At 40.0% G+C, this 27,334-nt stretch overlaps 1 protein-coding gene across 1 annotated transcript in view; it reads right to left on the bottom strand.

Annotated features, from left to right (window-relative positions):
• Positions 1-746: 746 nt before the first annotated feature.
• Positions 747-27,334, bottom strand: part of LOC138635045 (inactive N-acetylated-alpha-linked acidic dipeptidase-like protein 2) — a 256,172-nt gene continuing 229,584 nt past the window's right edge. Inside the window, exons 11-13 of the mRNA XM_069722353.1 lie at positions 26,641-26,734; positions 13,973-14,171; positions 747-1,187 (exon numbers count right to left, since the gene is read on the bottom strand). Of these exons, the coding sequence (XP_069578454.1) occupies positions 950-1,187; positions 13,973-14,171; positions 26,641-26,734 (531 nt within the window). The 3' untranslated portion in view covers positions 747-949. The remainder of the gene's footprint in view (positions 1,188-13,972; positions 14,172-26,640; positions 26,735-27,334) is intronic.

Here is a 27,334-nt window from a genome sequence, read left to right on the forward strand (position 1 = left end):
AAACTTTTGAGGCCAAATGGAACAAAAAAATTGGCCCCCTGGATGTTTACAGTTACACTTCCAGGAGAAGTCACTAACCTAGTTAGATATTTGGTCAGCCAGCTAGCATGAAGTTCCACATTTTATTTGGAAAGCTTTAGAAAGCTATCAATCAGACTGACCTTGTTACACATACAGTCACACTGCACATGCTTGGACAGAGGTAATTGCAGAAGGAGCCTGACCAAGAATGGCCACCGTTGTGAAGTTGTTTTTTTCAGCAGCTCCGTTTTACAACTCTTTGCAACTGAAATGTAAACATGGTAAACTCTTCCGCCACCACGGCTGCACCTAGAAAGACAGAATTTAAAAATCTCCACATTTTCCTCACTATTACAGACTGAGATTCAGAAATGGTTCCTTGGTCAGGTGACCATGTCTGAAGTGATGCTATTGTCTTTTGATTGTCTTTTGAAGACCTCCTGTGCTGGGATGTGCACAGATAAGGCTGAATACACGGTTACCATGCCAACAGAGTTAAGTGTCTGATAAAGGTAAAGTCCATCCACCTGTTATTACTGGTCAGCTTCCATTGAATGAGAGTCTAGTGCAATTTAAATGACCCCACTGTGTCAATATTATTTGCATATCTAAAATCTAATGTGCAAGAAGTTTAATACATCCATCAATCACAAAGCAGCATGTTTTTTTTTAAATTTTTTATATCATTCTAAAATGTGTCTAAAATTTCCCTACATATTGTGGGCTCCATATTTCTGTCATTTAACTCAGTATGGTTATTGGGGAAGTGCAGAACTGTGACACTAAAGTCTTAATCACGATTGTATTGAGTGGATTCCCTCTGATTCTCAATGTTTCCAATACAATTAGTAAGGTTGGATATGGATGGTTAGATTGTGTTAAACTTTATAAACCTGATCAGTCGCATTTGGGTCTTTGTCAGTAGAAATCATAATGTGTCACTGCGGTAATTTTCAAACAAGTCCAAGCCGAAGCCGACGAGCCTCTCAGCTGAGCGGATGGCCCTGAGGATGAGGGACAGAGACTGGTTCATGGTGCTGTGGCAGAGTACCTCCTTGTCTGCAGAGTTGTTTTTGGTGGTGACGTTACAGTGCAGGACGGCTTCCTGTGACAGCTTCAGGATGGAGAACTGAGGAGTCTTTCCTGGAAGGCTGTATAACAGATTCCTGTGGAGAGACAAGATGAGAGTGTCACTGAATAACTTGAGGATTGCAGTTACAACAGTCTGTCGAGCTAAGGAAAGTAAAAATGTTTTATCTATATACATGTATGAAGTTATCGAGTCGTGTGGAAAGATTTTGCTGAACTGAACGAGTGGTTGCAGTCTATAAAAAAAATTATATTTATAGAAAAGTACTGTGACTGTGTTATGCAATTAAAGGACAACTTAAGAGTCTGTTTGAGTTCAAATCCAGGTACCCCCTGCGATAACGTCTTCTCAGACGGACAAGTCAAGTTTTCTATGTGTAAAAACACATGACCACATGGCCACACATGATTGTGGACAGGGAAATCTTAAAATGTGCAAACATGTTAAAATCACATGTGCTGAAAATTTGCAGTGTTTGTGACACATTACAGGTACTCCGCGTGCTACCACATATTACAACATGTGGACATTTTTTACAGATTTTTCCCATGTTATGTGTTGCAACATGTGGTGTCCTACATGTGATCACATTTCACAAGGGAAGTCTTAAAAAGGCACAGACTGCACATAATGTTGCCTTATACGATGGAAATGAAGACAATCGACTGCTACCAGAATTAGCTGATAGTATAACATTAATTGAAAATCATAATGCCGTGTCCAACATAACCAAATAAGTTCCAGTGAGTTGAATGTTAGCATTTTTCTGTTTGGAAACTACAAGAAGCCTGAAGTTTTCTGACTTTCCTGCAGCTGATTTGTCTTTTACCAGTTGATGTTAACCTGCTTTGATAATATGCTTACACTCATAGAATCCAATGAAGGCAATCACCACTGAAACAAGAACTTATGAAAACATATTTTTCATATTTTGACCTCTGCATGATTTTCTGTAAGAACAAACCACTAACATGCTGTGAGACATGACTTCTTGTCCTCTACAGACCGGGTTTTCTGCGACTCTCTGTCTTCCTGTCACATGTGTTGTACACGCCACGTGCACACACATAAACTAAAGCACATATATACCCAGAGAGCAGCCTGTGGGGTAGCAGAGTCGTCATTTGTAGGTCAAAGAGGCAGAGACTGCGGAGCGCTGCTCTCTGCGGGGCTCAGATACATTGATTTCTCTTAAAGTGGCTGAACGGACAGTATTAAGGAGTAAATGGAGTGATTCTTCATCTGTTAAGACACAGGCTGTGAGCTGCAGGGTGTGAAGGAGCTCTGACCTTCAGCACATCATTTAGATTCAAAGTCAGAGCTGCGTGAAGATTCTGTATCTACTCTACCACATAAAACCAGCATGTACCCGTCAGACTGCTGCCAGTTCAGCAGGTTTAGGTTACAGTAACACACTGTATAGACTATTCAGTAATAATGTTATGAGGTGTGGCTGGACTGGACCCAAATGCAGACACAGACTCAAATTCGGGTACAAAAACAGTTTTTATTGACTGGTGGCCAGGAGGCCAATGTCTCTTCTCCACTCTCTCTCCTCTTCCCGAGTTGGGAGGGAAACTCCACCGAACTCGCACCAGGTGGGGGGCAGCTGATGCAGCCACGCACTCAGCTCCGGTCCGGGCAGGACCAGGGGGAGCCGTAAACACGGCCGGCAGGCAGGCTGGCAGGCAGGCAGGCACCAGGAGTCCTAATGAGGACTAGGAGCAGGTTCACTGTGTGGTCTCCCGAGGTCCGACACAAGAGGGCAGCAGACTGGATCAACTTGCTTGGTTTCCCGAGGTCCGACACAAAAGGGCAGGCTGGATCCACTGTGTGGTTTCCTGAGGTCCGACACGGGTTAGCAGGCAGGGTGGAGGTAGCCCATGGCAAGTCGTCAGTACGGGACGGGACGCTGGTAGCACTAGCGACAGGTTGCGGGTGAGTGGACGTAGCTGATAGTATGGACTGACACCTCAGGACTGCTGGACCAGGGTTGATATAGTCTAGGGAGGTAATTAGTGTGATGAGCAACCTGCAGGTGGTGATCAGTTGCATTGGTAGCAGCTGCTCAGAATGATGAGGGGCATGGCCATGGGAGGTGGCTGGAGGCAGGCAGAGGAGGACACAGAACACAAACACAAGCACATGGCCAACAACAACAAATACACAGGGGACTGACAGCCCACATGAGGAAAGGAGGTCTGGGGAAACAAAGGTCAAAACACACAGGGCCAGACAGGGATCCTGACAAATAAAACATGGAAGTTACTGAATGCAAGACACTGTAATATTCATCACAATGTCCAAGTCTGCATTATCTATATTTTTAGGTTTGATTTTACCAACAGATAAAAAAATATAATACTATGTGACTTACAAATCTGACCAGCACCTGGACCCCTATAGTACCTACAGGCCGTGATGAGCCTCTTCCATCCATCCATCCATCCATCCATCCATCCATCCATCCATTATCTATACACGCTTCATCCTGAACAGGGTCACAGGGGGCTGGAGCCTATCCCAGCTCACTTTGGGCAAAGGCACGGTACAACCTGGACAGGTCACCAGTCTGTCACAGGACTAACACATAGAGATAGATGGAAACAAAGACCATTCACACCTAAGGGCAATTTGTAGAATCACCAGTTAACCTGAAATGCATGTTTTTGGAGGGTTGGAGGAAGCCGGCGTACCCAGAGAGAACCCACGCAGGCAGAGGGAGACCATGCAAACTCCACACAGAAAGGACCCGGAATCTTTTCGCTGTGAGAGAACAGTGCTAACTACTGTGATGAGCCTCTTGCACAACCAAATTATGGAGTTGTTTTCTCAGAATTTAGTTTTATACCTGCTTCCTAAAAATAAACCACAGGAAAGATCAGCTCTAATGAATTATCTATCTTTTCATAATGTGAATGAGTCACTGCCTTGAAAGCAGAGAAGCCAATTCTTTTATTAAACAAACTGCCTACAGCTCTATTTTTCCCAGCAGACATTGACCCATCACAGTAGGAAAAGCACAAGTTTCAATAATAACTAGAAATATGGCTTCAAAGTTGTCTGCCTGTCAAGTTACAGCTCACACCTGTGTCTGTGCAGACTTACAGTATGTAGTCAAGACTGAAGCAGTCCTCATATGTGTTCAAATGGTTGTCCAATAAAGATTACAGAAACAGTTGCTGTGTTTTAAACGTTGTACTTACAACTTTCTCTATTCTGAGTGCATCAGTGTGTTCTCACTGTCATTGCAGAAACATCAGAACACTACAAGTACCAGGATGATGCACACAAAATGCTCCAAAAGAATAAGTGTGAAACTCTGGACACTTTCCACCCTCATCCAGCGCCTCACATTTCTCACACATGACTGCAGTCCCCTCTACACCTCCAACTCCATATTTAAATTTGTGGATTTCTATGTGTCTTCCGTATTCCGTAATTTCCGTATTCACAAAGACTCCTCAGACTTGAAACCTTCCTAGTGACACAATTCAAAGAAAATTCTTAGAATTGTGACGTTTTCAAAGAATTTCCCCTTAAAGTTAGGAGTAGATCCTTGTTATTCACAAAGTATCATTATAACCTGTCCAAACATAACCTGTCCAAACCTGTTGAAGAACCAACAACTCTTCAAGATATAACATTGTGATAAAGAGGCTGTTTGTTTTTGTTTGTTGATGTTTTTTTTTTTTTTTTTGTGTGTCTCTAAATGTATTCCATCAACATTGTTTGGGAAGATAGACACAGACATACAGCCAGAATACAAGCAGCAGGCAGTCTGAAGTACAGAACGTTTTTTCATGAGTAATACTTATTTCATTATGTGGCACTTTGGTGCAAAGAGACTTCGATATAAGCAGAATAATACCCTCCAAACAGTATAATCAGCAATGGAGGAAGTGAAAATGGAAGGCTGTTTTAAGTTTATTATGGTGAAACATGCCATGTATTATCCCTGAATACAAAACACTTGTACTATAAACATACTAATATTGGGGACTACAGTAATGAAAACAGAGGAAACATTACAAACCATATGGCACACTAAACGGTAAAACAACAGAGATTTGATGTTCAGACGACCTTAGAAGAACCCACTGGATCTCGTTCGCTCATGTCCGGCAGTCTGTCATCCAGCAGCTGTCTGTGAACATCCAGTTATGAAAGAGGTCTTTTTGAAGTACCTCGGTGAACATAAAGACATCTGCTATCGATCGGTGTCTTCCTCAGCAGCCCACATTCACTCTTAATGGAGACCACCGGCTGCTCTGACACAACAAATTGGGTTTAAACTACGTCTACTGGTCCCAGGTGTCACTCAAGGAGGAGGAGCAGCATCTATCCAGGACTGACAGCTGCACTGTGTGTGTTTGGATACTGGTAACTCTTTTTGAGAACCTTTTTGGCTTATCCTCCCTTTTGCAACAGTAAAATTAAAGATTAGGAATTTAGAGTTAGGAGTTATAATTACAAATTAAACTGTATTTAATTGGTAAATTGTACATTTTCTCAATTTTGAAACCTATTATTTAGGCGCTACCTTATTTTTGATTGTAAATAAATGGGGTAGATAAAGGTCTGAATTCCAGATTTTAAAGGCAGAGTTTAAGAAGATAGAACAGTAAGAGAAAAAAAAGTGTCATGCAATAATTTCTGAAGGTGGAAGGGGAGTACAAAGTACACAAAAAAATTACCAAAAAACCCTAACCCTAAATGGATTAACTGGAATACAGTCTTAACTCAAATATGTATTAAGTTTTCTATTTGGAATGACATTTTTGTCAAAAAAGTCAAACACTTCATAAAAATTCTGCAACCAAAGGCCAATTACTTCTTAACAAGATAATGGAAAAGAAAACTTATGTGTACATGTACAAATTTACTGTTTTTAGTGATTGCAATGATCTGAAATTCAAAGTCAGAGGTCCAGTTTCAAGTTCCATACCTTCTCAATCTAAAATAATGCCTCCCAAACTCAATATGTCAACATGCATATACTTTTGTATTAAACTTCATCTTTTTAAATACAGTCAAGCTGGTGTAATAGTTCTAGAAGTGAACATGTAGATTTGAGTTGACACTGCGAGGTCTTACACCTTCGAGTTCTTGAAAAAAATCCAGCTCCGCATTCGATATGGAAGTTCCTTCAATAGACCATTTTTAAATTCTACCATGGAAGTTCCTGGTTCAATATGCAGCTTGCTTTACATAATTGATTTTGGGATTATACTCTTTTCAGTGTAACATGCTAAAAATAGAGCCTCTGAGTTTACATGAGGAAGTTCCGTATTGATTAGCTATAAAGGACAGCGTATTGATTTTAAAAGTCACAGTTTCTGGTCTTTCACTCTTTAAGTCTGGATCCAGTATGTCAAAGTCAAACTCCAACTTCTGAATCAAACATTATGTCACCACACTTATGAAAATTATTTATGATAAGATAGTGAATGGAAATTATGACTCAAATAGTGTGACAAATATCTGTCTGAAAGGGAGCGCTGGTATCTAAGCAGTGGACATGTTCAAGTGTAAAAACACACATAAACACAAACAAAATAAATAAAAATCATTCTGTTGCAAAGACTTGATTGTGTGTTAAAAAGGAGGAGTTATGTTATTCCTCCAGTCTTAATTAGCTTTGCTGCTCTGACTAACTCTTGAAACTGAAGACACTCGGCAGTTTCTGGTTTTATTTTGAAGCAGATTTAAAAACAAAACTAAAAGATAAGTGACTGGCATTAACAGTGATGTGATAGTTGTTGTGACTGTGTCAGGCTGCCCTGACTTTGGATTTGTGGCCTAAATTAAAACTTCACTTTCACAGCAGGTTTTAATTGTATCTGACATGCAGGCCTTTACGCCTACACCTCATGCGGACTCTGAATGATTCATGTAATCCTTCATCACTGTTACCTCGACCACCGTCAGCGTCCCAATGATGATGCACTAGAAATGTCAAAGTCAACATTAAAGCAAACATCAATCACCTCCATCACCACATAGCTCAAATGCCTTGCAGTCAGTTCAATTAGCCAATCAGTGGGTGTTATGGCATTTTTTTTGCCCCAGATAAAGTCTACAGAGTCAAATACCTGAGATATGAGATATAAATGTGACATGAGTTAATGAAAAGAGTAAGTAAGCAGGACTTGACTGATGTTTTATTATCCCCTATCCTCATGCAGTTGGAAGCAGTTAAACAAGCTGCTCGACCCACAATTCAACACTGTTCCCCTAATGTTAATACATCATGCAATGGCTTTAGCTGGAATGCATTTCTGTGGCTGAAACATTCACAGCAATGACTATGTTATCACTCAGGCCCATCAGCTGGATTTACAACATTACCAGAGTATCCCTTTGTTAGACATATTCAGCATATGAATCTTCTACTGAGACAGCTCGGCAGGGAATCCTTGTTTAAAACATCAAGCCAATACAATAGTTTATTCATGAAGGGGTGAGCCACTTACGGGTCTTCGCATAAAAAACTGGAAGGCAAAATTGGAAGATTGTGCTGGATTTGGTGCAAGATGTGGTTGGTCTAACTTCACCAACCGATGTGTAAAACCCTGAACTCGATAAGACCTTACTGATTCTGTTAACTGACGTCCAATTTCACCAGGGGTGGCAATCAATATCAAACATACTTCAGCTAGTGCATTACAATTCTTAATAGTGTACATATTTTTTTCCTATAGTATGTGACAAATTTGTATTTTAATGAAATTTGTTTCGGTTTTATTTATTTAATGCCAAATGGCAACATATCCATTTCAGGGAACTTTATGTTGCAAGGTCATGACCCCACAATAGTACAGGGCCCAACAGCATGAGTAGCAGTTGGACGTTAAAGCTCCCTTTTACAGGAAGAAACCTCCTTTTAACGTGTATTTCTGCTTTTATTATTAGGCTGCTGTTATGTCACCTTAAGAAGATCAAAGAACCCACGTTCTTCTCGTCATACATCGATAAAATTATTTTAGCAGCAACAATACGATTGATCATACATAATTTGTAATGCACTGCACGTACAGTATTATTCTGTTGTAAAGTAGTGTATCTTAAATTTGGCAAGAAATCAATTGTTCACCTTTACAGTTGCATAACTCTGGATAAAATGTATATGTGGAGTTGAACAAAAGTTGAAAACCTTCAGGGCTCACAGTCCATTGACCCAGCTGGTTGCCAAGGCAATCTATTATCCTGAGTCTCACTCCTGTGTCAGCAGCAGCTGCTTCTTTAAATTAAAATATTCACAACTGAAACACAGAGATCTACGCTGACCCACCAAATGCCCTTCACAGTATTTCAAAACACTCACATTCACAGTGAATGGAAATCAGTGGTGAGTGTTTTCAAAGCTCAGTGTCATTGAATGAGAGATCACAAGTATCATACATACAACAAACATTTGCATTACTGCCCTGCTGAGCACCAAAATGTTCAAATCATTGGTTTACGTTGCTTAAAATACACCTCCGTTTTTAAAGTAAACATTTTAAAGAGTGTTCAGTTCTTCCAACTGTTTTAATCCTGTGAGGGAATGGTAACTTCTTTTAATAAATGAATGCTACTAGGCCTTAATGTTTTCCAAGCATGATGGAGCAGCTAATTTTAGCTTGGATGCTAATGGCAGTGGAGGGCTATTAACATGTCTATTACTGCCATCAACTGTGAATAACACTGAACCGCAGCCATTTGTTCTTTTAGAATCCAGTGGAAAAGTAGACAGATAAAGAGCTGTGGTGGAGGACAGTGTGAGGACCAGACACGTTGTGGATGCTAAAATCCATCAAAACAGAGGTGTTACTGGAACAGGACATAACAGAGAAAAACGTTCGAGATCACCTGTCCTTTAACTAAATTAAATGATATGTAATTTATTGGTTTTATTCTTAAACCAGACAGTTTGACTAAAATAAATTCATCAACTAATCTGGCTCTTACAAATGCACTGTGCAGAGTCAAGAATTACTGCGGCTCTGCCCTGAATAAGTGCCGCCTGGAAGGAGAAAAACAAAATTAAAAAAATGTTAATTCCCTTTTTTTTTTCAGAAGGATTAAATGTGATATAATGCTATGTGTTACATTATTGCTGTTCACATTTTTTGTGTGTTTACTACATCATTTCATATATTATGTCACAGTTTTTTTTATACAAATAAAGAAAAACCCTTTGAATAATCAGGTGTGTTTAAATGTTTGACTGGCAGTGTATGCGTCTGTGGTACAGTATTACAAACTGCTCTGTCACAAAATATGAATTTTTTTGTGCAAATTTAAGTTCCTGGGATTGTCCTCAGAAATGTTCCCCTTTGGGTTTTAAAATGTTTCACAGGCAAAGTGGGAACTGTTTGGATGAGTCATTGCCATGCAGGCTACGGGCCATTGTGCTCAGACAGGTGTAACCTCCCACCTTTTTCTTTGTCTGCCAACATGTTCTCAATAAGCCAGTGTTTCAAGCACATTCATTCAGTCGCACTTAACCACCACTACAATCACTGGACACAATCATGCCTTATTTTTTTGTCATTATTTCCTCAAAGAGTTTTGTCCTCTTTAATGATCTTTTTGACGGCATGAACTTAAACTCCAGGGGATGTATTGTGTAACATGCCATGTGGCCACATAATTTTGTCATTACTTAGGTAGTAAATAAATACCTGTCTCAAAACAGTAGAGTAAAATCAGGTTAATACATGTATAAATCCATTCATTTTATAATTCAGAACATTTAAGATGTCTCGTAGAAACTATTTAAGAATTATTTTTGTGCACTGCATCGAAACCACTCAACTCACAACACGAGGCCATCCTCCCCCAAGTTCAAACTGCATTATCAGTGTTATGTCACTACATAGAGATTTTCATTGTAATATTCCAACTATAACTGATGGCAAAGAATGTGTTTCAGTGAAGGTCATGCACTGTTGTGCATGAACTTCACTGAAACACATTCTTTTGCAATACAGAGTGTGGTACCAAGACCCTGAAAAGGACTACAGGAACAGTACTTCATAAATACTTACTTTAGTTTTGAACACAAAGGATGAATATTGTTGAAAAACTTTTCAACAACTTTTATTCACTTTGCAGCTTTCTGTTTAATTCCAAAGCATGTTTTGTTGTCTTGTTGCTGCCCAGGGAGGTTTTCTCATAGAAGCTGCATTCCACAAATCCTCGCAATAGTATAAATTACTTGTTTCAGCCGGTCACGTGTTCAAAAGTCAGTGTATGTTTGTGAGATTTGGTGGTGAGTTGTTAAATCCAGCTGTCACTACTGAGCCATACAAGGTCAGAAATGAAAAAGGCAATTAAAAGCAAATGGTCTCAGTCATCTCTCCATAGTCAAAGCAATCTTTGACCTTCACACTGACCTTGGATGATTTCTTCATCTACCTATGCAAGAGACTTAGGGGGCTGACTCGCCGCCTATAAGAGCACCCAGGTGAGCACACCGTCATATTCCCTGGATTGTCTAAGCATACTTTTTTCACAACACAGGGACGGTCTCATAGATCCATAGATATATTGGCATTACTTACAATCTATTTCAACCTCACTCAGACTACCATAGTCTTTGCCGATGGATAACTAGTACCACCAGCTTTGCGACAAACAAAGGACTTCCCTCCTTTACATCATCCCACAGCAGCTTTGGAGCAGAATGGCAGTGATGCCACATTTAACTCTATCCAACCCCAAACAATTACAGGGAGCCCTTCATGTTGCTGCTGCACATCCTCAACATTTAAAGAGGGGGTAGGGTAGCCCCCACCACCATGTAAACACCTTTGGTGAGAGGGAAAGGTCAAACGGTAGGACTTTAAACTTGAAGCGTTGCCCCTGAGAGGCAAAGCAGAGAAAGGGTCTGTTGCCTGGACATATGTGCATGTAAGAGAATTCACCTTTTAAATCTATGTAAGTGAACCACTCCTCTCTCCTATTTTTTTTAATCGCCTTACAATTAAGATGGGAGGTGATTCACCATCTTTATTCCAAAACAAAAAAATACATGAGGCTAGTAAGATTTTCAACCGGTCCTCTTCTCAAAACGGCATCCTTTAGCAGAGGGGTCAGCAAAGACATGGGTCTGGACTGGGTCTCTAACCATGATCATATGGACCCTGGAAAAGAGATGGATGATACTGCTGCCAGCACCAGGTCTGACAGTTTCAGCTGGCCAAGCATTCCTGGGAATGAGCTTCAGTGGCTACTAACCCCTGATACCTTTGTCGTTAAGGGCCTTCTTTTGGGTGTATCTCAAGCAGGAGAATGAGATCATAAACCTTGCAAACGTTGGGATGGCTGTGTCACCCTGCCACCCAGTCACTTTGTCACCTTGCCACCTTGTCACCTTATCATCTTGTCATCCTGTCACCTTGTCACCCTGTCACCCTGATACCCTGTCACTCACCCTGTCACCTTATCACCCAGTCACTTTGTCATCCTGTCACTTTTTCACCCTGTCACCCAGTCACTTTGTCACCTTCCAACCCTGTCACCTTATCATCCTGTCACCATGTCACCCTATCACCCAGTCACTTTGTCATCCTGTCACTTTGTCACCTTGCCACCCTCTCAACCTGTCACTTTGTCACCTTGCCACCATGTCACTCTGTCACCTTGCCACCCTGCCACTTTGTCACTTTGTCACCTTGCCACCCTGTCAGCCAAGGGCTTAGGACAGACACAAATAATAATACCCAGTTTAAATCTTAACGTGTTTCATATAAAGGGAGAAGAACATTTCTTTCCTCCTACTCCTCACCATCCTTTTCTCTCCCATATATTTTTCTTATTGTCTGTTGTCTCCATTCAGTTCCCTCGCTCGCGTAGTTTCTCTTCTTTCTTTTGCAGATGTCCCGTCATGGAGCTGCATGTCTCGGCCCTGCGCTTGTCGTCTCCACCAACAGTTCTTCTCTTCTATCTCTATGCTGTCCTTTTCCCTCTCTGCTCTCCTCTCACCCCAACCGGTCGAGGCAGATGGCCGCCCACCCCTGAGCCTGATTCTGTCGGAGGTTTCTTCCTGTTAAAGGGAATATTTCCTTCCCTCTGTTGGAGGTTTTTCTCCCTTAAAGAGGAGTTTTTTTTCCCCCTCCTAGCTTATGTGGGAATTGTTGAATTGTTGGGTTTCTCTGTATAATATTGTAAAGTCTTGCTGTAAGGATGTTAATGTGTGTGTTAAGTGCCATGAAATAATCTATGTTGTGATTTGGCGCTATATAAATAAAGTTGAATTGAATTGAAAATAAACAGCCCTACCTTCTGCACACAGAAGTAAAAAAAGAGTAACAGTTTAAATAAAATCTCTGTCACCACTCACTGCGTGAAAATGCAACAGGAGGAGTACGTTAAAAAAAATGCTCTCACTGTGAACAGTGAGCAAATAGGAAGAATATACGAACCCAGCTCTAATTAATATACAAAGGTATAGCTTTGTAATCACAACCAGATGGTTTTGCTTCTCACTGCTGAGAAAAAAAGATGTAGAAACCAAACAGTATGTGACAGCACTGACCCAAAGCTGCAAGCTACAGGAAAAAGTGAAACATAAAAAAGGAGAAAAAAAAAAAAACACACCAAAGCAGCTGCACCACAGTAACAAATTGTTACCAACAGGTCTCAGATGAGGCAAGTATTGCAAAGAGCAGAGGGTGTGCTCACCTGGGTGATCTTAGGCAAGTCAGACCTCATGAGGTCGGTCACATGGTGTTGAGAACAGGTAGACAATGTCATAATTCAAGGTAAAGATCATAGTAACGATCTGAATGAGGGCCAAATAAATCTACCAGTGTCCAAGAAACAAGTGATAAAAGTTGATGTTTTTCGTCCCTGTGGAGTTTTTGACCACTAATGTTGTGTTACTACAATATTTATCTTCAAGTTTTGTGTTCTTGATGGCCAACTTGGGCTTAAACCAACATCCACACTTACAAATAAGAACGTCTACATCTTACCGAAACACAACTCAATGAACCTTAATTAACTAAAAGCATTTGACTCAAAATACATTATATATTATTGTTGTCATCACACTGAGATGGTGGAGCAGAATAATTTCATTCATTCAGAAAAACATTTATTTATCTGAAGGTCAATTTGCCGTTTCCAGTCTGACGCTTATATTTTCTTGTTCTTTGACAGGATCACAGTCATATGTAAGAAGGGTGTTTGCATGCACCTTCATTAGCCGATTACTTGTGAAAACCTTTTTTATTTGATGTGTTTTGTGTTTTCTCCTCTCCCTCTGCTTTCTGCTCTCAGTTTTTTCTGCATGTGGACCTCTGTCCTGCACATGTACCTGATCGAAGCTATAATTAGAGTAAAAACAACAAAAACAGCTCTAAACCAACGCAGTGAGCTCCTTTACAGCTCGCCAGAGCTCTGGTGGATGGTATAAAGGAAATAACACAGGTAGGGAGCCACATACATATAATTATTACAAATATACAAATAATTTGTTAAAACTCAGTTCTTATTTAATTTGTAAAATATTTCAGTGATGATTTTAGAGAGGCTAAGCTTCTCCGAGACGTTCAACAGTGCCACCTATAAAGAGGAGCAGGGGCCCAATGATTAGTGAACTGAAAAGAATCCTGTTCAGGTCATGAAGAAAAAATATCAACTCTGGAAGAGGACATGGAAATAAACTGATGACACACCATGCATGACCTGTATAATTTTTCATCAGAAAAAGACCACACCAGGGAACACAGTAAAACACTAAATGTAACAATTGTGAAGGTTCAATTATATAACAATATAATGTGTTTTAAAACCTGAGGGCGGGGGGGCCTGTCCTTATGACCACCCAACACTCATGTTGTAACTCGGAGACAGTGACTGTCCTACCTGTACACTCCAGGCGGTGTCTGTGGGATGATGAAGCTCTTCTCCAGGTCACGGAGTACATCATTCAACATCCGCACGTGGGAAGGGTCGCGCTCTTTTGGGTCGTTTGCCGGCCGCATCGTTTCTGACTGGAAGAAAGCTGCGTGGTCTCTGAGGGAGGACGCCGAGGACAGCAGGGGAGGAGACACGGCACTCCTGTCTACACAGATACACAATAAGACAAATTAACATATGACAAAACTTCTCCCTACTTTAAGGTATGTAAATTCCCCAAAAAGTAGCTAACATAAATACACCAAATAAATCAAAAACAAAACAAAACAAAAAACAATACATGTAGAAATTCAAGTAAAATTGCAAAAACAGGAGGTGGTTTCAAGAAGAAGCAAACTGTGTTCTTGCAAACTAAACCAAATTCAAATGTGTAAATGGGGCACTGTAATCTGTAAATATACCCTATTTAGGTAGAGAGAACACATATAAATATGTGGTAAATAAACTATAAATAGTAAGTAAGTGAAAATTGGCAGGTGGATCTCAAAAGAAACAAAAATGATTAAATAATGATTTCTATCATTGTTTTTAGGGCATTTTAAGGCATTTTCTTCTGCAGCGTATTTCAGGGTTGGTTGGTGGGAGATAGTGGCGAATATCAGGAGGAAGCTTCTGTTAATGGTTTGTGTCAGTGTACGGTTAGGAAGCATTTCTGTGGTTTCATGCTGTGAATCTTCATTTCAAGTAATTCAAATGCTTCAAATTTGGCTTATTGGAAATATTTAAAAGTAGTTTATGAAGCTTGCTGATTCTGAATTAAGTTTTGAGGGAGGTGGCCGACAGTGAAAGTGAAAACAACTGTTATCAGATATCAATATCCAGAATACATATCCATGCACTGATTGTATTACTAATGGAAGTCACTTCCCCATGTTGTAGGGAAAACATTTCTTTTTTTAAAACACAATGAATAAAAAACACAAAGACTCTCACACAACATTTCCATCGGACCATTTTTAACTGAGAACTTTGCAGTCTGTAAATCTGTTTAGCTCTATTTACTGTCAGTGACAAAAATAGCCAAAGTCACATGGGCGGGGCTTCAGCCCTGTGATAGGCTTGTGACCCGATTTAGGGGTACTTTAGGGAAAAGCTCCAGCCACTCCCGACTCTATGGTACAGATAATGGATGGATGGAAAACTTATCATGGAATGCATTAGGATGTTATATCTGTGTCAGGAGGTGTGACAGGATAGGACCCAATAGCAGACACATGACCGAGATCAGGTACAGAACAGACTTTATTTTTAGAATGTGGCAACAACAGAGGACAAGGAGTGAGGAAACTTGTGTGGATGGAATGGCTAAACCGCACCGGTGGACAGCCCTGGAGCCAGATAGACAGGCAAGCCAGGCAAGAGATGGTCTCGAGACAGGATGGACTTGAGAAACTGCTCTGGAGGGCGGCCATGGGGCAGGACAGACTTGAGGAACCACTCTGGAGGACGGCCTTGAGGCAGTACAGACCTGAGTGACCTCTCCGGAGGACAACCGCGAGGTAGGACAGACTTGAGGGACCTCTGTGGAGGATGACCACGAGGTAGGACAGACTTGAATGACCTCTCTGGAGGACGGTTTTCCCGAGGTCTGACACAGGGCAGCAGGCTGGATAAACTGTGTGGTTTCTCTTGGTCCGACACAGGGCAGCAGGCTGGACAAACTGTGTGGTTTCCCTTGGTCCGACACAGGGCAGCAGGCTGGATAAACTGTGTGGTTTCCCTTGGTCCGACACAGGGCAGCAGGCTGGACAAACTGTGTGGTCTCCCTTGGTCCAACATAGGACAGCAGGAAAGGCATGAGGTGCATCCAAGGCTAAGTGATGGAACAGGTCAGATCGCAGGCAAGGTTGACAGCAGGTTGCGGGTGAGTAGACGTACGGGCTGACACTGGTGGAGTGCTTGACTGGGGTAGATATGCTGTCAGGAGGTGATTAGTGAGATCAGGAACCGGTGTGTCAACCTGCAGGTGGTGGTGATTAGTGTGATGTGTCTGGGAGTGGTAGTCAGAAAGACTACGCCTCCCCGACACTGATCAAAACAAACAACATGTGGATACAGACCACAACCAGGGAGATGACAGAAAATACCGGGGAAGGAGATCAGGGAAACAAAGAGAAAAAACACAGGGGCCAGACCGAGATCCTGACAATCTGACAGACTCCCATACAGCATGCTCCTATGACATGTTGAGAGGTCAGCCAGGAGACTCAGCAGAGATGCTGCTGGTCATGTGTTTGGCATACTGATGTCAGACGAATTAGAAAATCAGATGTAACTTCTTGAACATGTTTATTGTCCTGTATAATAGATATAAATTTCATGCATTGGATTTTTCCAACATAATGAATATTTTATTTATAAAACAGCCCCCCATCCATCCCTGACCTGACCACAGGACCACGAATTACACAAACATCAACAAGTCACTGAACACACACACACACACACACACACACACACACACACACACACACACACACACACACACACACACACACACACACACACACACACACACACACACACACACACACACATTACTACATCTCATTATCTTGTCAACACAAAGCAGCCTTCTTGTACAGAACATTTGGCAGTCCAAATCAATTGCTAATCAAATCAAATTGCGAATCAAACTATCAATTAATTGATAGTTAATTGGCGTGTATTCTTGGCTATATTAAATTATATCTAGCTGGATCCGATCGGCTTGTGTTGGAAAGGCTGAAGTCTGTTATGTAACAGCTGATCAAAAGTTAATGTTCAGGTGTTCAATTCTCAACGGTTTACAGTGAGAAATAAATATAATTAGAAGATCACGGTAAACACTTAAACATTATGTGGTGTTATTTATGAAAGATGAATTCTGCCGAAATAGAGCGTATTTATATTTTAAATGGTGAGATTATTGTTTTCTCTTTCATTTGGTTTTAATAAGAGGTGGGAGAGACTAATAAAATATTTTTCTCTGCCCTCCTCAGCCTCTTACTTTCCATTTAATTAAAACTTTGGAAGACATTGAGAGAAAACCCTCATTGTTAATGTTACCGACATTACATTGTTACAGACATACTGTACAATGAATGCACTCACAACTGAAACAACTTGAAGAAACAATGCACAGTTTGAGCAATTACAGCAAGTTAAAGATATTTAGAATCGATAACAGTAGCAATGAAACTGGGCTGATAAAGAGGGCTTTTGTAAAATAGCTTTAAATATAAATGAGAATAAATACTTATCCCTCCTCAACATTACAGCAGGCAGGCACATTTTTAGATATAGTAGACAATGGTGTGTCCTTTTGTGATCTTTAGTCATTAATCTCAATACAGAGTGATATACTGCACTGGCTGCCGGCCATAGGTAACATCCTCGTAGTCCAAAATAGAGAGGAACACTGCTTTAACAAACCTTCCTCTCATAAATAAAGGAAAACAAGAGGTGTGCAGAGAAGTTGTGAAATTGTTTATTTATTAAATAAGACTGGAACAAGAACAGAACCTTGGAGAACTCCCTTCGTAATGGGGATACAAGAGGACTCAGTATGACTAACCTTCACACACTATAAATTAGCAACAGAATTCTGAAACCACACGCAGTTTATAATGTCAAAACCCTTGGAACTGAGCTGTAAAAGCAGAGATTGGTCCAACTCTACTTATTTAGATAAAAAGAGCAGAACAGTGTTGTTATTTACCAAAGAAGTAACAGAAATAGTGGCATGCTTGAACCTGAAGCCAAACTGAAATGGAGTTAGTATGGATTTAAGTATCAACCAGCAGTGAGGTCATCGCTGGTTTGTGAACGTTATGAAGCCTCCAGTTGAGATTCTGTCCGTTACCATCTTGCTAGTTTGGAGCGGTTTGGAGCAGGAAGTGACCATATTTGGACCAAGTATCAACCATCATTGATGTCATCAACCATCAATGACGTCACCCGTTGGTTTGTGAACGTTATGAAGCCTCCAGTTCAAATTCTGTTCGTCACCATCTTGCTAGTTCGGAGCTGTTTGGAGCAGGAAGTGACCATATTTGGACGAGCTGTGGGAGGAGCCAGCAGTGGATCTGACTGATCTGATTGCAAACCTGACGATACTACATCCGCCCACCGATAGTTATAACCTGACTGCACTACAGGCCTGTCAATCAAACAGACACGCCCCTGAAAACAGGTTTCTTTGAATCTTTTATTCTAATGAATGAGGGATTATTTTCAGATGGACCTCCAGAAAACTAATAAGAAGGAGTGACTTTAGCTAACAACACCGAGATAACTGCTGGAGACATTTTATTGACTTAGAGTAATAATAATAATCATAAATGATTTTTGCCAAGACAAGATATTTTTGAAATGGAAAGACAATTATTTTATTTAGATTTGTTATGAAGAGGAAGAACACAGGTCGCCTTCCAGTCTGGAGGAATGATGACAGAAGTGATGGTAAATTTAAGTCGGATTACCACTATGCAGTTATGTGCTTTCGCCAACAAGTCAAGTTACAGTTTACATCCATACAGACTCATATAATATATGTAATAAGGCATTGAAGGAGTCCTCACACATGTTCATAAGATTGGCTAATAAAGCTGATTAACAGTAAACAACGCTTAAGTAGACAGCGCTACACACACGTCGTCTACCACCTCTTTTACCATCAAAAGAAACAGTTTGATCATCATTTTTAGGCAATTCTGTTAAAATCATAACATCCAGATGAGTTTAAAATAAAAGGATACTTACATGACTTGTGAGGATTTAAAAGATTATGTATAGTTCGATGTAAGAAACAAAGTGAAGAAGTGATATAAATACTAAGGTGAGGAAGACGTCAGACGTCAGAGGGAGATTTCAGGCAGATGCAAATCTCATAAGGCATCTACAAGTGAATATCACAGCATCTGGTCTGAGTCCAGTAGAAAAACAGTTGTTCAATGTGGAACCAAACAGGTAGGAACTCAGCCCCAACGAGCATCAGTCTCTGATGGCCCGGTCGTTTATGGTCCTGAAGATACGGGATGTCAAAGTTGGTTTCTATGAACAGAGGACTTGATTTTTCAAGTGTATCGGATTCGTTTAATTCTGTTTGACATTGTGCAGCACGTTGGTCGAACTATGTTGTGGATAAATATGACATAAATAAACTGACTTTAACAATGGCATATTGTAAATTGGAAGATAACCTCTGAACTCCAGTTGGGTTGGAGATTGTCTTACAACATTAACTAACAATTATTTTGAATTCAATTGTTCAATATTAACATAATGTTGTGGGGAAATACATGTGGCATGTTTGTCAAGAACAAATATCTACCTCATCCTAAAATGAGACCTTCAGCAAGTTAACATTTTCTGTAAAAAACAACAACTTTTCCCCCCTGACAAAATAGCTTTGAAGGGTTCATCTGCACTAAAGTTGTGTCTGGATTTCTGTTGCTAATGTTTGAAATAGAAAATATGAAGATTATCTGTCTGGGATCATAGAATGAAGTGCACCTTCTGTGTTTTTTACTCTAAATAAAAAATAATATAAAGTAAAACGCTGAGACATATTAATGAGACCTTGGTGTGTGTTTGTGCGTCTGGAGATCAGAGTGTGTCGCAATAGGTTGAGAACAAAGCACGACTTATCTGAGAGGAGACGGAGAGAAGGATGGAATCAAAATAGACAACGAGAGCTGCTCTCTCCTACAAATTTAAATGGCTGCAGCTCCTCGAAGCCAGCTGGGACTCATGAAATATTGTTTGATTGTTGTAATCCATCACATCTTGTGACACACAGGGACGCGTGTGAGTGTGTTTCCATTTGGGTGTACAGTTGGGATTTAGCCTCATGTGCAAACAGAAACAAGGAAAAAAAAAAAGAGCTTTAATGCAACATTCCTTTGAGCACCGATATCTACAAATGTTTATGAACATTGGAGTTTGATGCTCTTTAGGTTTAATTGATGCTCATTGTGTTGTATTGTTTAAAAATCCGGACTCTTTGCAGTTTTATTTAAGAAACTACGATGGAGCCAGCGGTGTTATATTGTGATTGTGCTGTTAAGACAACAAATATTTCATAAACAGTTTTTTAAAAGGACAAAACGGCAAGTCAAATCATTGACTGAGCCCCTGAAGCTGACTCATCACCACATTCACAAACCCTCGGAAGTCAGAGGTGACAGTGACCACACTCAGCGCACCTTCATGCCTGAACACTGAAGGTACATTTTTTTAATTATCCCTTTTTTATGTATTTGCGAGTCTGTTTTGTTTGCCACCTGTGGTGACTGGGGGATCTGCACTGAACGTTGATGTGTGAAGGAGCAGAGGAGGCTGGGAAAACAGTGATGACGAGTTTTATAGGCCATTTTTGAATTTGTGTTCACTTTATTTTCACAATTTGGACTGGTCCTGTGAAAACCTTGTAAATGAGGACCCTTGAAAGATCTTCTGCTCCTCAAGGCCTTCGTACTGAGAGGCCACAGACGAGTTAAGAGTGTTTTTCATTTGATCTACATGATGATAATGTGGAAGTGATAGCAAACAGAGTAGCAAAACTTCTGACTTCTGCAAATGATTTGAGAAAAAAAACTCTTTTACTGAGAGAAAAAGGTAAATTGACTTTTTTTCTTTTTGTAATAGTGGTGGCTGTGATGTCCTTGGTGGTCACTGCCGGCACACTGAGTGAGACTAGCTTTTCATCTAACACCAACTCCCCGATTACAAGCAGGAACATCAGAGTTTTGCAGCTTTCTGTTTTTAAAAGTACCTTTTAGAATGTGTTCAATTAAATGTTGGTTAGAATCAAGGGCAGAGCGTGTTATTGAGAAATTCTGAAAGAAACTTGCCTTCTCTGTTTATTATTTACTGGATAAAAGTCATGCTAATGAAATAAAGTATCCATCCATCCATCCATCTATGCATTAAGAAATCCATTACTATTAGATTTGCTATACATACTTTGGAGAGAAAAAGAATCAGTTTGAACCATTCAAACATTTTACAGCTTAAAGTGCAGAAGGAAGGGTTGTGCATTGTGAAATTAAATTTAGTTTTTTACATAGATATACATTAATATACAAAGTCTAAATGCCAAATCCCACTCTAAGTCAAATTTCAGATTCCCCGACTTTTCACAGACTTTCAAGGATTAAAAGGTGAATCTCCGCGAGATATAATGAATGGAAAAACATGCTGCTGTTGTGTTGAACAGACAAGAAACAGATACAGTATATGTCTGTTAAAAATAGGCTGACAAATGTTCATCTGTTTGATATTAAAATAAATTAAATCCATGTCTAAATACTGGTTTCAGAGGGAAATAATATATCTAACAATAATAGTAATTAGCTCACAGCCTAATAAACTACATTTTAATTTGTGTCAGTGAGCACTAATGTTACCAAACACACACACTGATGCTAACTAATGTTACAGCTACATACATGGAAAATATTACATTTTGATAAATGGAAACTAATATTTAAACATGCAAACTAAATTCCCTGATATTCCAGAACTTGGACCAAAAATAGCATCAAATTGCCTTGTCCCTGGTATTTCCCAAAAAATTAACTTACCATAAACACCCCAATCATTATGATGATTTAGACTTTTTCTTTTAGACCTTTTTTACATTGTGAAGTAAGAACTTCTTTGTGGTGGTGACATTTCATTTAGCTGTCTCCGTTCTTGGCCTCTGGACTTCAATGTATTATACTACAGCTGTTTGGCTTTGCAGCTGAGGTATTAAGCTGACAAATGTACAATAGGTTTAATGTGACAGCCAGGTGTAAGAAGTAATTAATTCAGACACATTTACTTTGATTTCCTGGGTGTATAATTTCCAGCACTGACAAAAGCCTGGTCTATCTTTCTTTGAGCGCTGCTGAGGACCAAAGGAGGCTCTGCTGCTGAGAACCATTACCACAGTAATAAATGGAGATTTCTGTCAGATCTGACTACACCAATGGCAGTTATAAAAAGAAAGAAAAAAGGGAGAATAGTGATTAAAAAAGTTGAACAAAAAGTTTTGGGGGTATTTCAATTAGCTGTGGTTGTTTGATCTGAGGACCCTCCGTGACTGTCAGTCATGAATACTGCTGTGCTGCATGCTGGCTGTGAAGAATCCATTAAATATTAGGTCCTCTGCCACAGGGGCTACTAAAACACACACACACACACACACACACACAACACACACACAACACACACACAATACACACACTAAACTGGAAGTAGACACAAAATAACACCCATCACCACCCACTCATGCAACCTGCACAGGAACACACACACAAACTTTCAGTATCTGTCATGTCGTGTTTTCATTTTTTTTTTTAACAGTGTAGCACTCAGCTTGCATTTTAATAGAGACACACATGATCTCTGTCCTGTTCCCTCTCGCCTCTGTTTCATTAGCTGCTGAAATTCACTGTTTTTTTTAAAATATATATACAGAAATGAAAGATCTTCTTCAGATCTTGTTAAGTCAGACTTTTCACCCTTTTATTTTTGATTTTACTGTTCTTTTTTCAGCTGGTTGTACAGTTGTGGTGTTAAAGTTGACAGTGTTATTGGAACATAGTTGAAACAAGTATTTTCTAAGTAATAAATGATGTGTGATAAGTCAAAAGCTTGTGTATTATGTTGCTTTTAGAGTGATGGGTATCATACATTGCCGTACCAAACTGACAAAAAATTTAAATACTTTAAAATAAAACATAAAACAGATTGCTGTATCCTTAATTTCAAAGGGAATGTGAAGAACTAAAGTAAAACTGAACAAAACTTCACATTTTAGTCATGTGATAATAAGTGACCCGACTGTAATTAGCTGTTTAATATGTAAGATGTAGTTCAATATACCAGAAAAGCATCAAAAAAACATTAACAAATCACTTTGTAAAGCTGCTGAATCCAGAATGCCAAATAAAAACTGTATTGCAAAAAGCTAAAACATTCTATTTTAGATTTTGGAAAGGAGGGATAGTTCTCCGTTAGTCTTTCATTATGAATGTTGTGCTTTTAAGGTTTCATGAAAGAAAACTTTGAAAAGTCACTGGTGGAAAGTTCTTCCTGAATCCAATGCTCAACTTGCTTACCCTTAAGCTCCTTTGTCGTTTTATGTTGGATCAAATTATAAGGTGTTCAAATTCCACTCTTTGCATGCCAGCTTTTAGAATGAAATCCCTGCCATTAACTAACTCACACACAACAACAACTAGCACCAGGAATTATTCATCATGCCTCACTATCTGTTACCACATGCACACCCATCAGAAAGTATTTATTTCACTGTTCTGCTGCTCCTCCTCCTCTTCTCTCTCCATCTGGTGCCTCTCCGTATTTTTAACCAGCAGAGATAAAAGCCCTCTCCCACCTGTTTTCTGGCACCACAAGAGCTGCTTGGTAAAAATAAAATATCTGAACATTCAACAAAGTCAAATTTATAACTTTATGACATTTATAACGTCACCTGGAATAAAATTTAACACCGATTTAATAACCACAATAAAGGGCCCAGAATCTGTCACAAGCAGCCTCCTTCTGATTACATCCAGCTGATGAGGACAGTAAAACTAAATGTAAGCATATGGAAAATGACACTGGGTGAGTGTAGGGACATGATGTCCAGGTGCATATTATAATGCAGATGCAATTAAAATAAAGCCTGTTCCCTGTGACCTCAGGACAAAAACGAGCTGTAGCACAACTCTTATCCAATTCATATCCTCTTATTTATCATCCCTATTTGCTGATTTTTGTGAATCATGGTGCAACGTATAAGTTCTGTTATCTAGGAGCACAGTAGGTGTGGCCATCTTTCTTGGTAAGTTGGTAAACACAAATGCAAGCATATTTGTGGCACAGCAGGTGTCCTGAAGAAGTAGGACATGATCATTTGAAAGTGGTTACGGACTTTAATTAAGGCCAAACAAATCAGCTCCTCTCACTCCCTTCAAAACCGCTTATTTTCAGTTTCTAATTGCTGAAGAAGGAGCAGACCTTCACGACCAACCAATCTTTATGCGGAAAGAAACTAACATACTTGTCTCGAGGTTCGGGCTCACGATCACAGTATTGATGGTGCTACGATTCCGCCTCCATTGATTGATGTTAAATCAGCTTGGGAAGAGGTAACTAATATTATTACCTCTGGTATTATGAGAACTGCTGTCCAGTGTAGGAAATTAAATGTCAAATTATACAAAGAACACTCATCCAAGACAATAAAATCAGGTCCTGGAAAGAACACATAGATAAATTACACGCAGTTAAGTGCAAGATGGAATTAATTTATCAAAAACATTGATAAAGATCAATGTGCTCCAAACCTCACTGATACTGTGGTTAACAAATAAACTGCATTGGCAAACTTGAGTGTTAATAATTTACTTTCCAATTATTAATTCAATGACCTAAGCTGCTATTGTCATGATCCCTGTCTGACCCTATGTGTTTTGACCTTTGTTTCCCCCGATCTCCTCTCCTCATGTTTTCTGTCATTCCCCTGTTTATTGTGGTGTGCCATGTGCTTTGTGTTTTGGTCTGTCGCTCCACTTCCTGTCTCTAGACACCTCCCATGGCCACGCCCCTGATCAGCCTGCACAGCTGCTGAAAATCCAGCTGATTACCACCTGGCAGTATATCAACCCTGGTCCTGCAGTCCTGGGTTGTCAGTTTGTTACGTTTACTCCTGCAACCTGTCATCAAACCTGCAATCTACTTGAATGTGCAGTACATCATACCCTACTTCCTTCAGCCGAGATGGTCCCCGAAGGATATAGAGCGCACAGAGTTTTACTGGACATGAACACAGCTTACAGCGCCCAAATTTATTAAATATCATCCCAAACATACAGCACAGACACTAGGAATCATGTTGATTGCAATTCATACTGTATTTTCTTTACTTCATGAATTTAATGTTGTTGTTTTTTTAATCAATAATGTGACTGCAGATGACTGGATGCACACAAAGGGAACAGACATGATCTCTATTATCCAGAGGTCTGATCTGGAAGTGAAGGATAACCAGAGATCTCTGATAAAGTTAATCTCAGGTTGTTGTTACTCTGAGCAAAACTGTTCAACTGCAAATAACAATACCAGTAATACTTCAAGACCCACTTCAATGGGTTTTGAGTGAGAGCCAAGGATATGGGTAAATAAGGGAAATGAGGAAGGAAGGAACGGAGGGCTGAAGAGTGGCAGAAAAAAGAAATACAACTCAAGGAAAGCAGAATAGTGTTTCAGGGCTGAGGCGTGAGAGAAAGAAGATGTTGAGCACTATATGAACGCTGTTCTGTGAAATCCTGACAGGAAATATTGTTCGGTCTAACAAATGAAGCAACACTTGATGAGTTCTGGCTGTGTGTGTGTGTGTGTGTGTGTGTGTGTGTGTGTGTGTGTGTGTGTGTGTGTGTGTGTGTGTGTGTGTGTGTGTGTGTGTGTGTGTGTGTGTGTGTGTGTGTGTGTGTGTGTGTGTGTGCGCGTGCTTGTGTGTGTATCTGAAAAAAGATTCCACGAAAGTAATTTTTGCATCTTGGGAATTCATAGGCATGCTTGTTGTCCTTGTTTGAAAGTGTTATAGTTCACCTCCCTTTGACTTGTAGACCTTGGGAGGGAGGACATTCTTCAGAAAGGGAGGATATGTTAGCCTGTTCTCATATAAAACTGGGTTTTAAAGTTTAGAATTAGGTTTAAGCTTGGGCAAAGGTTTGACAGGAGTTTGACATTTACCTGTGAAGGTTAGGGTACCAGATATCATTGTGGGCGAACAAAGGAAAATAAATGTGTGTTTTTATGTGATTGTTTTAAGTAGTATTAGATTCTGCACTGTGCGTTAATGTGAGCCTTGGAGGCAGGACAGTGTGTGTCTGCAGTGTGTGTGTATGTGTGTGTGTGTGTGTGTGTGTGTGTGTGTGTGTGTGTGTGTGTGTGTGTGTGTGTGTGTGTGTGTGTGTGTGTGTGTGTGTGTGTGTCTGCAGTGTGTTTGTGTCTGCAGTGTGTGTGTCTTGGACTCCTATGCAGAGGTATAACTCATCTCCACTGACCAGTCAGCCAGCTTGAGCATCAAGTCCTAATATACACTCCACAACAACAAACAGCCATGCGAGAATGACCACTGACATACACAAAAACCTCAATGGTACGGGATGGTAAACACACACACACACACACACACACACACACACACACACACACACACACACACACACACACACACACACACACACACACACACACACACACACACACACACACACACACACACACACACACACACACACACACATCTTCAGGTGTGTAAAGTGTGTTATGTTTATATAAACCACAGCTTTAACTTTCTTCACTGTCACCATATTAAGTTCATATGAAGAAGAGGTGTTTCCTGTTTACTCATTCAGCAGACGAGGAGCAGTGTTAGCAGAACTTGGAGTGGCGCTTCTGGCCACCAATGTTCTTTTTACTGTAATTTAATAAATATTTGATTCTGTAGCTGCATGAACTAGACTGTGTCCCCCAGTTTGTTGTTAACGTTGTCTGTCGGCTGTTTGTGCTGGACAGGTGGTGTACAGTTCACCTGTAGTACATCACCACCATTGTATCATGATCGTTACCTTTGATTTTGTTTTGTACATCCAGGGCGATGTCCAGAGGGTAGAAGGGCAGCACAGGGTCATTGACTAGGCGGAGAATCGCTTCTGCTGTCATCTGTAAGAAGAAGAAGAAAAAAAAAAAAAGTTTTGAATTATGTTAGGGTGCTCTCCCCAAGCATGAAATAAATAGCAATAAATCATACATGTCAATTACTTCTAGTTTTCCAATTAGTATTACATGCTAGTTAGAGTGCTGTTATGTAGGGCACAGCATTGCCTTTATAACATCCAGTAGAGGAAAAGTAGTGATAGGGTTCCATATCTGTTCCTACTGCTTACACTTATGGTTTTGAGTCAGAGCCCATTTTATGCATTTATTGCATGTTATTTGTCTTCATTGAAATGTTCCAAAACTGCATGCCTTATCAAAAGTAAATATAATTTCTCCCTTTCATTTAGACTCATTTATTTTATTCTCAAAAGTTACAAAGGAAGAACTGAGGCATGGTGGGAAATGCAAATCGATTTTGGTGGAGAGGAGGGGCCAAAACCCAGTTCATCAGAGCTGTAGAAGTTAACAATCAGGTTTTATATGATATATAGGTTTCCAATTCACTCGCCTTCATCACAGCAAACAAACTACAGTAGCTCCATGTTGGATTGTTACTACAGGAGGAAGCGGAATAACTGAACACCAGACACGGAGCAGCAGACA

Source organism: Brachyistius frenatus, unplaced genomic scaffold (genome assembly GCF_029030835.1).
Source record: "Brachyistius frenatus isolate BFR_SWC_R1_liver_20210118 unplaced genomic scaffold, ASM2903083v1 Contig_287, whole genome shotgun sequence".
In the NCBI taxonomy this organism is placed as follows: Eukaryota; Metazoa; Chordata; class Actinopteri; family Embiotocidae; genus Brachyistius; species Brachyistius frenatus.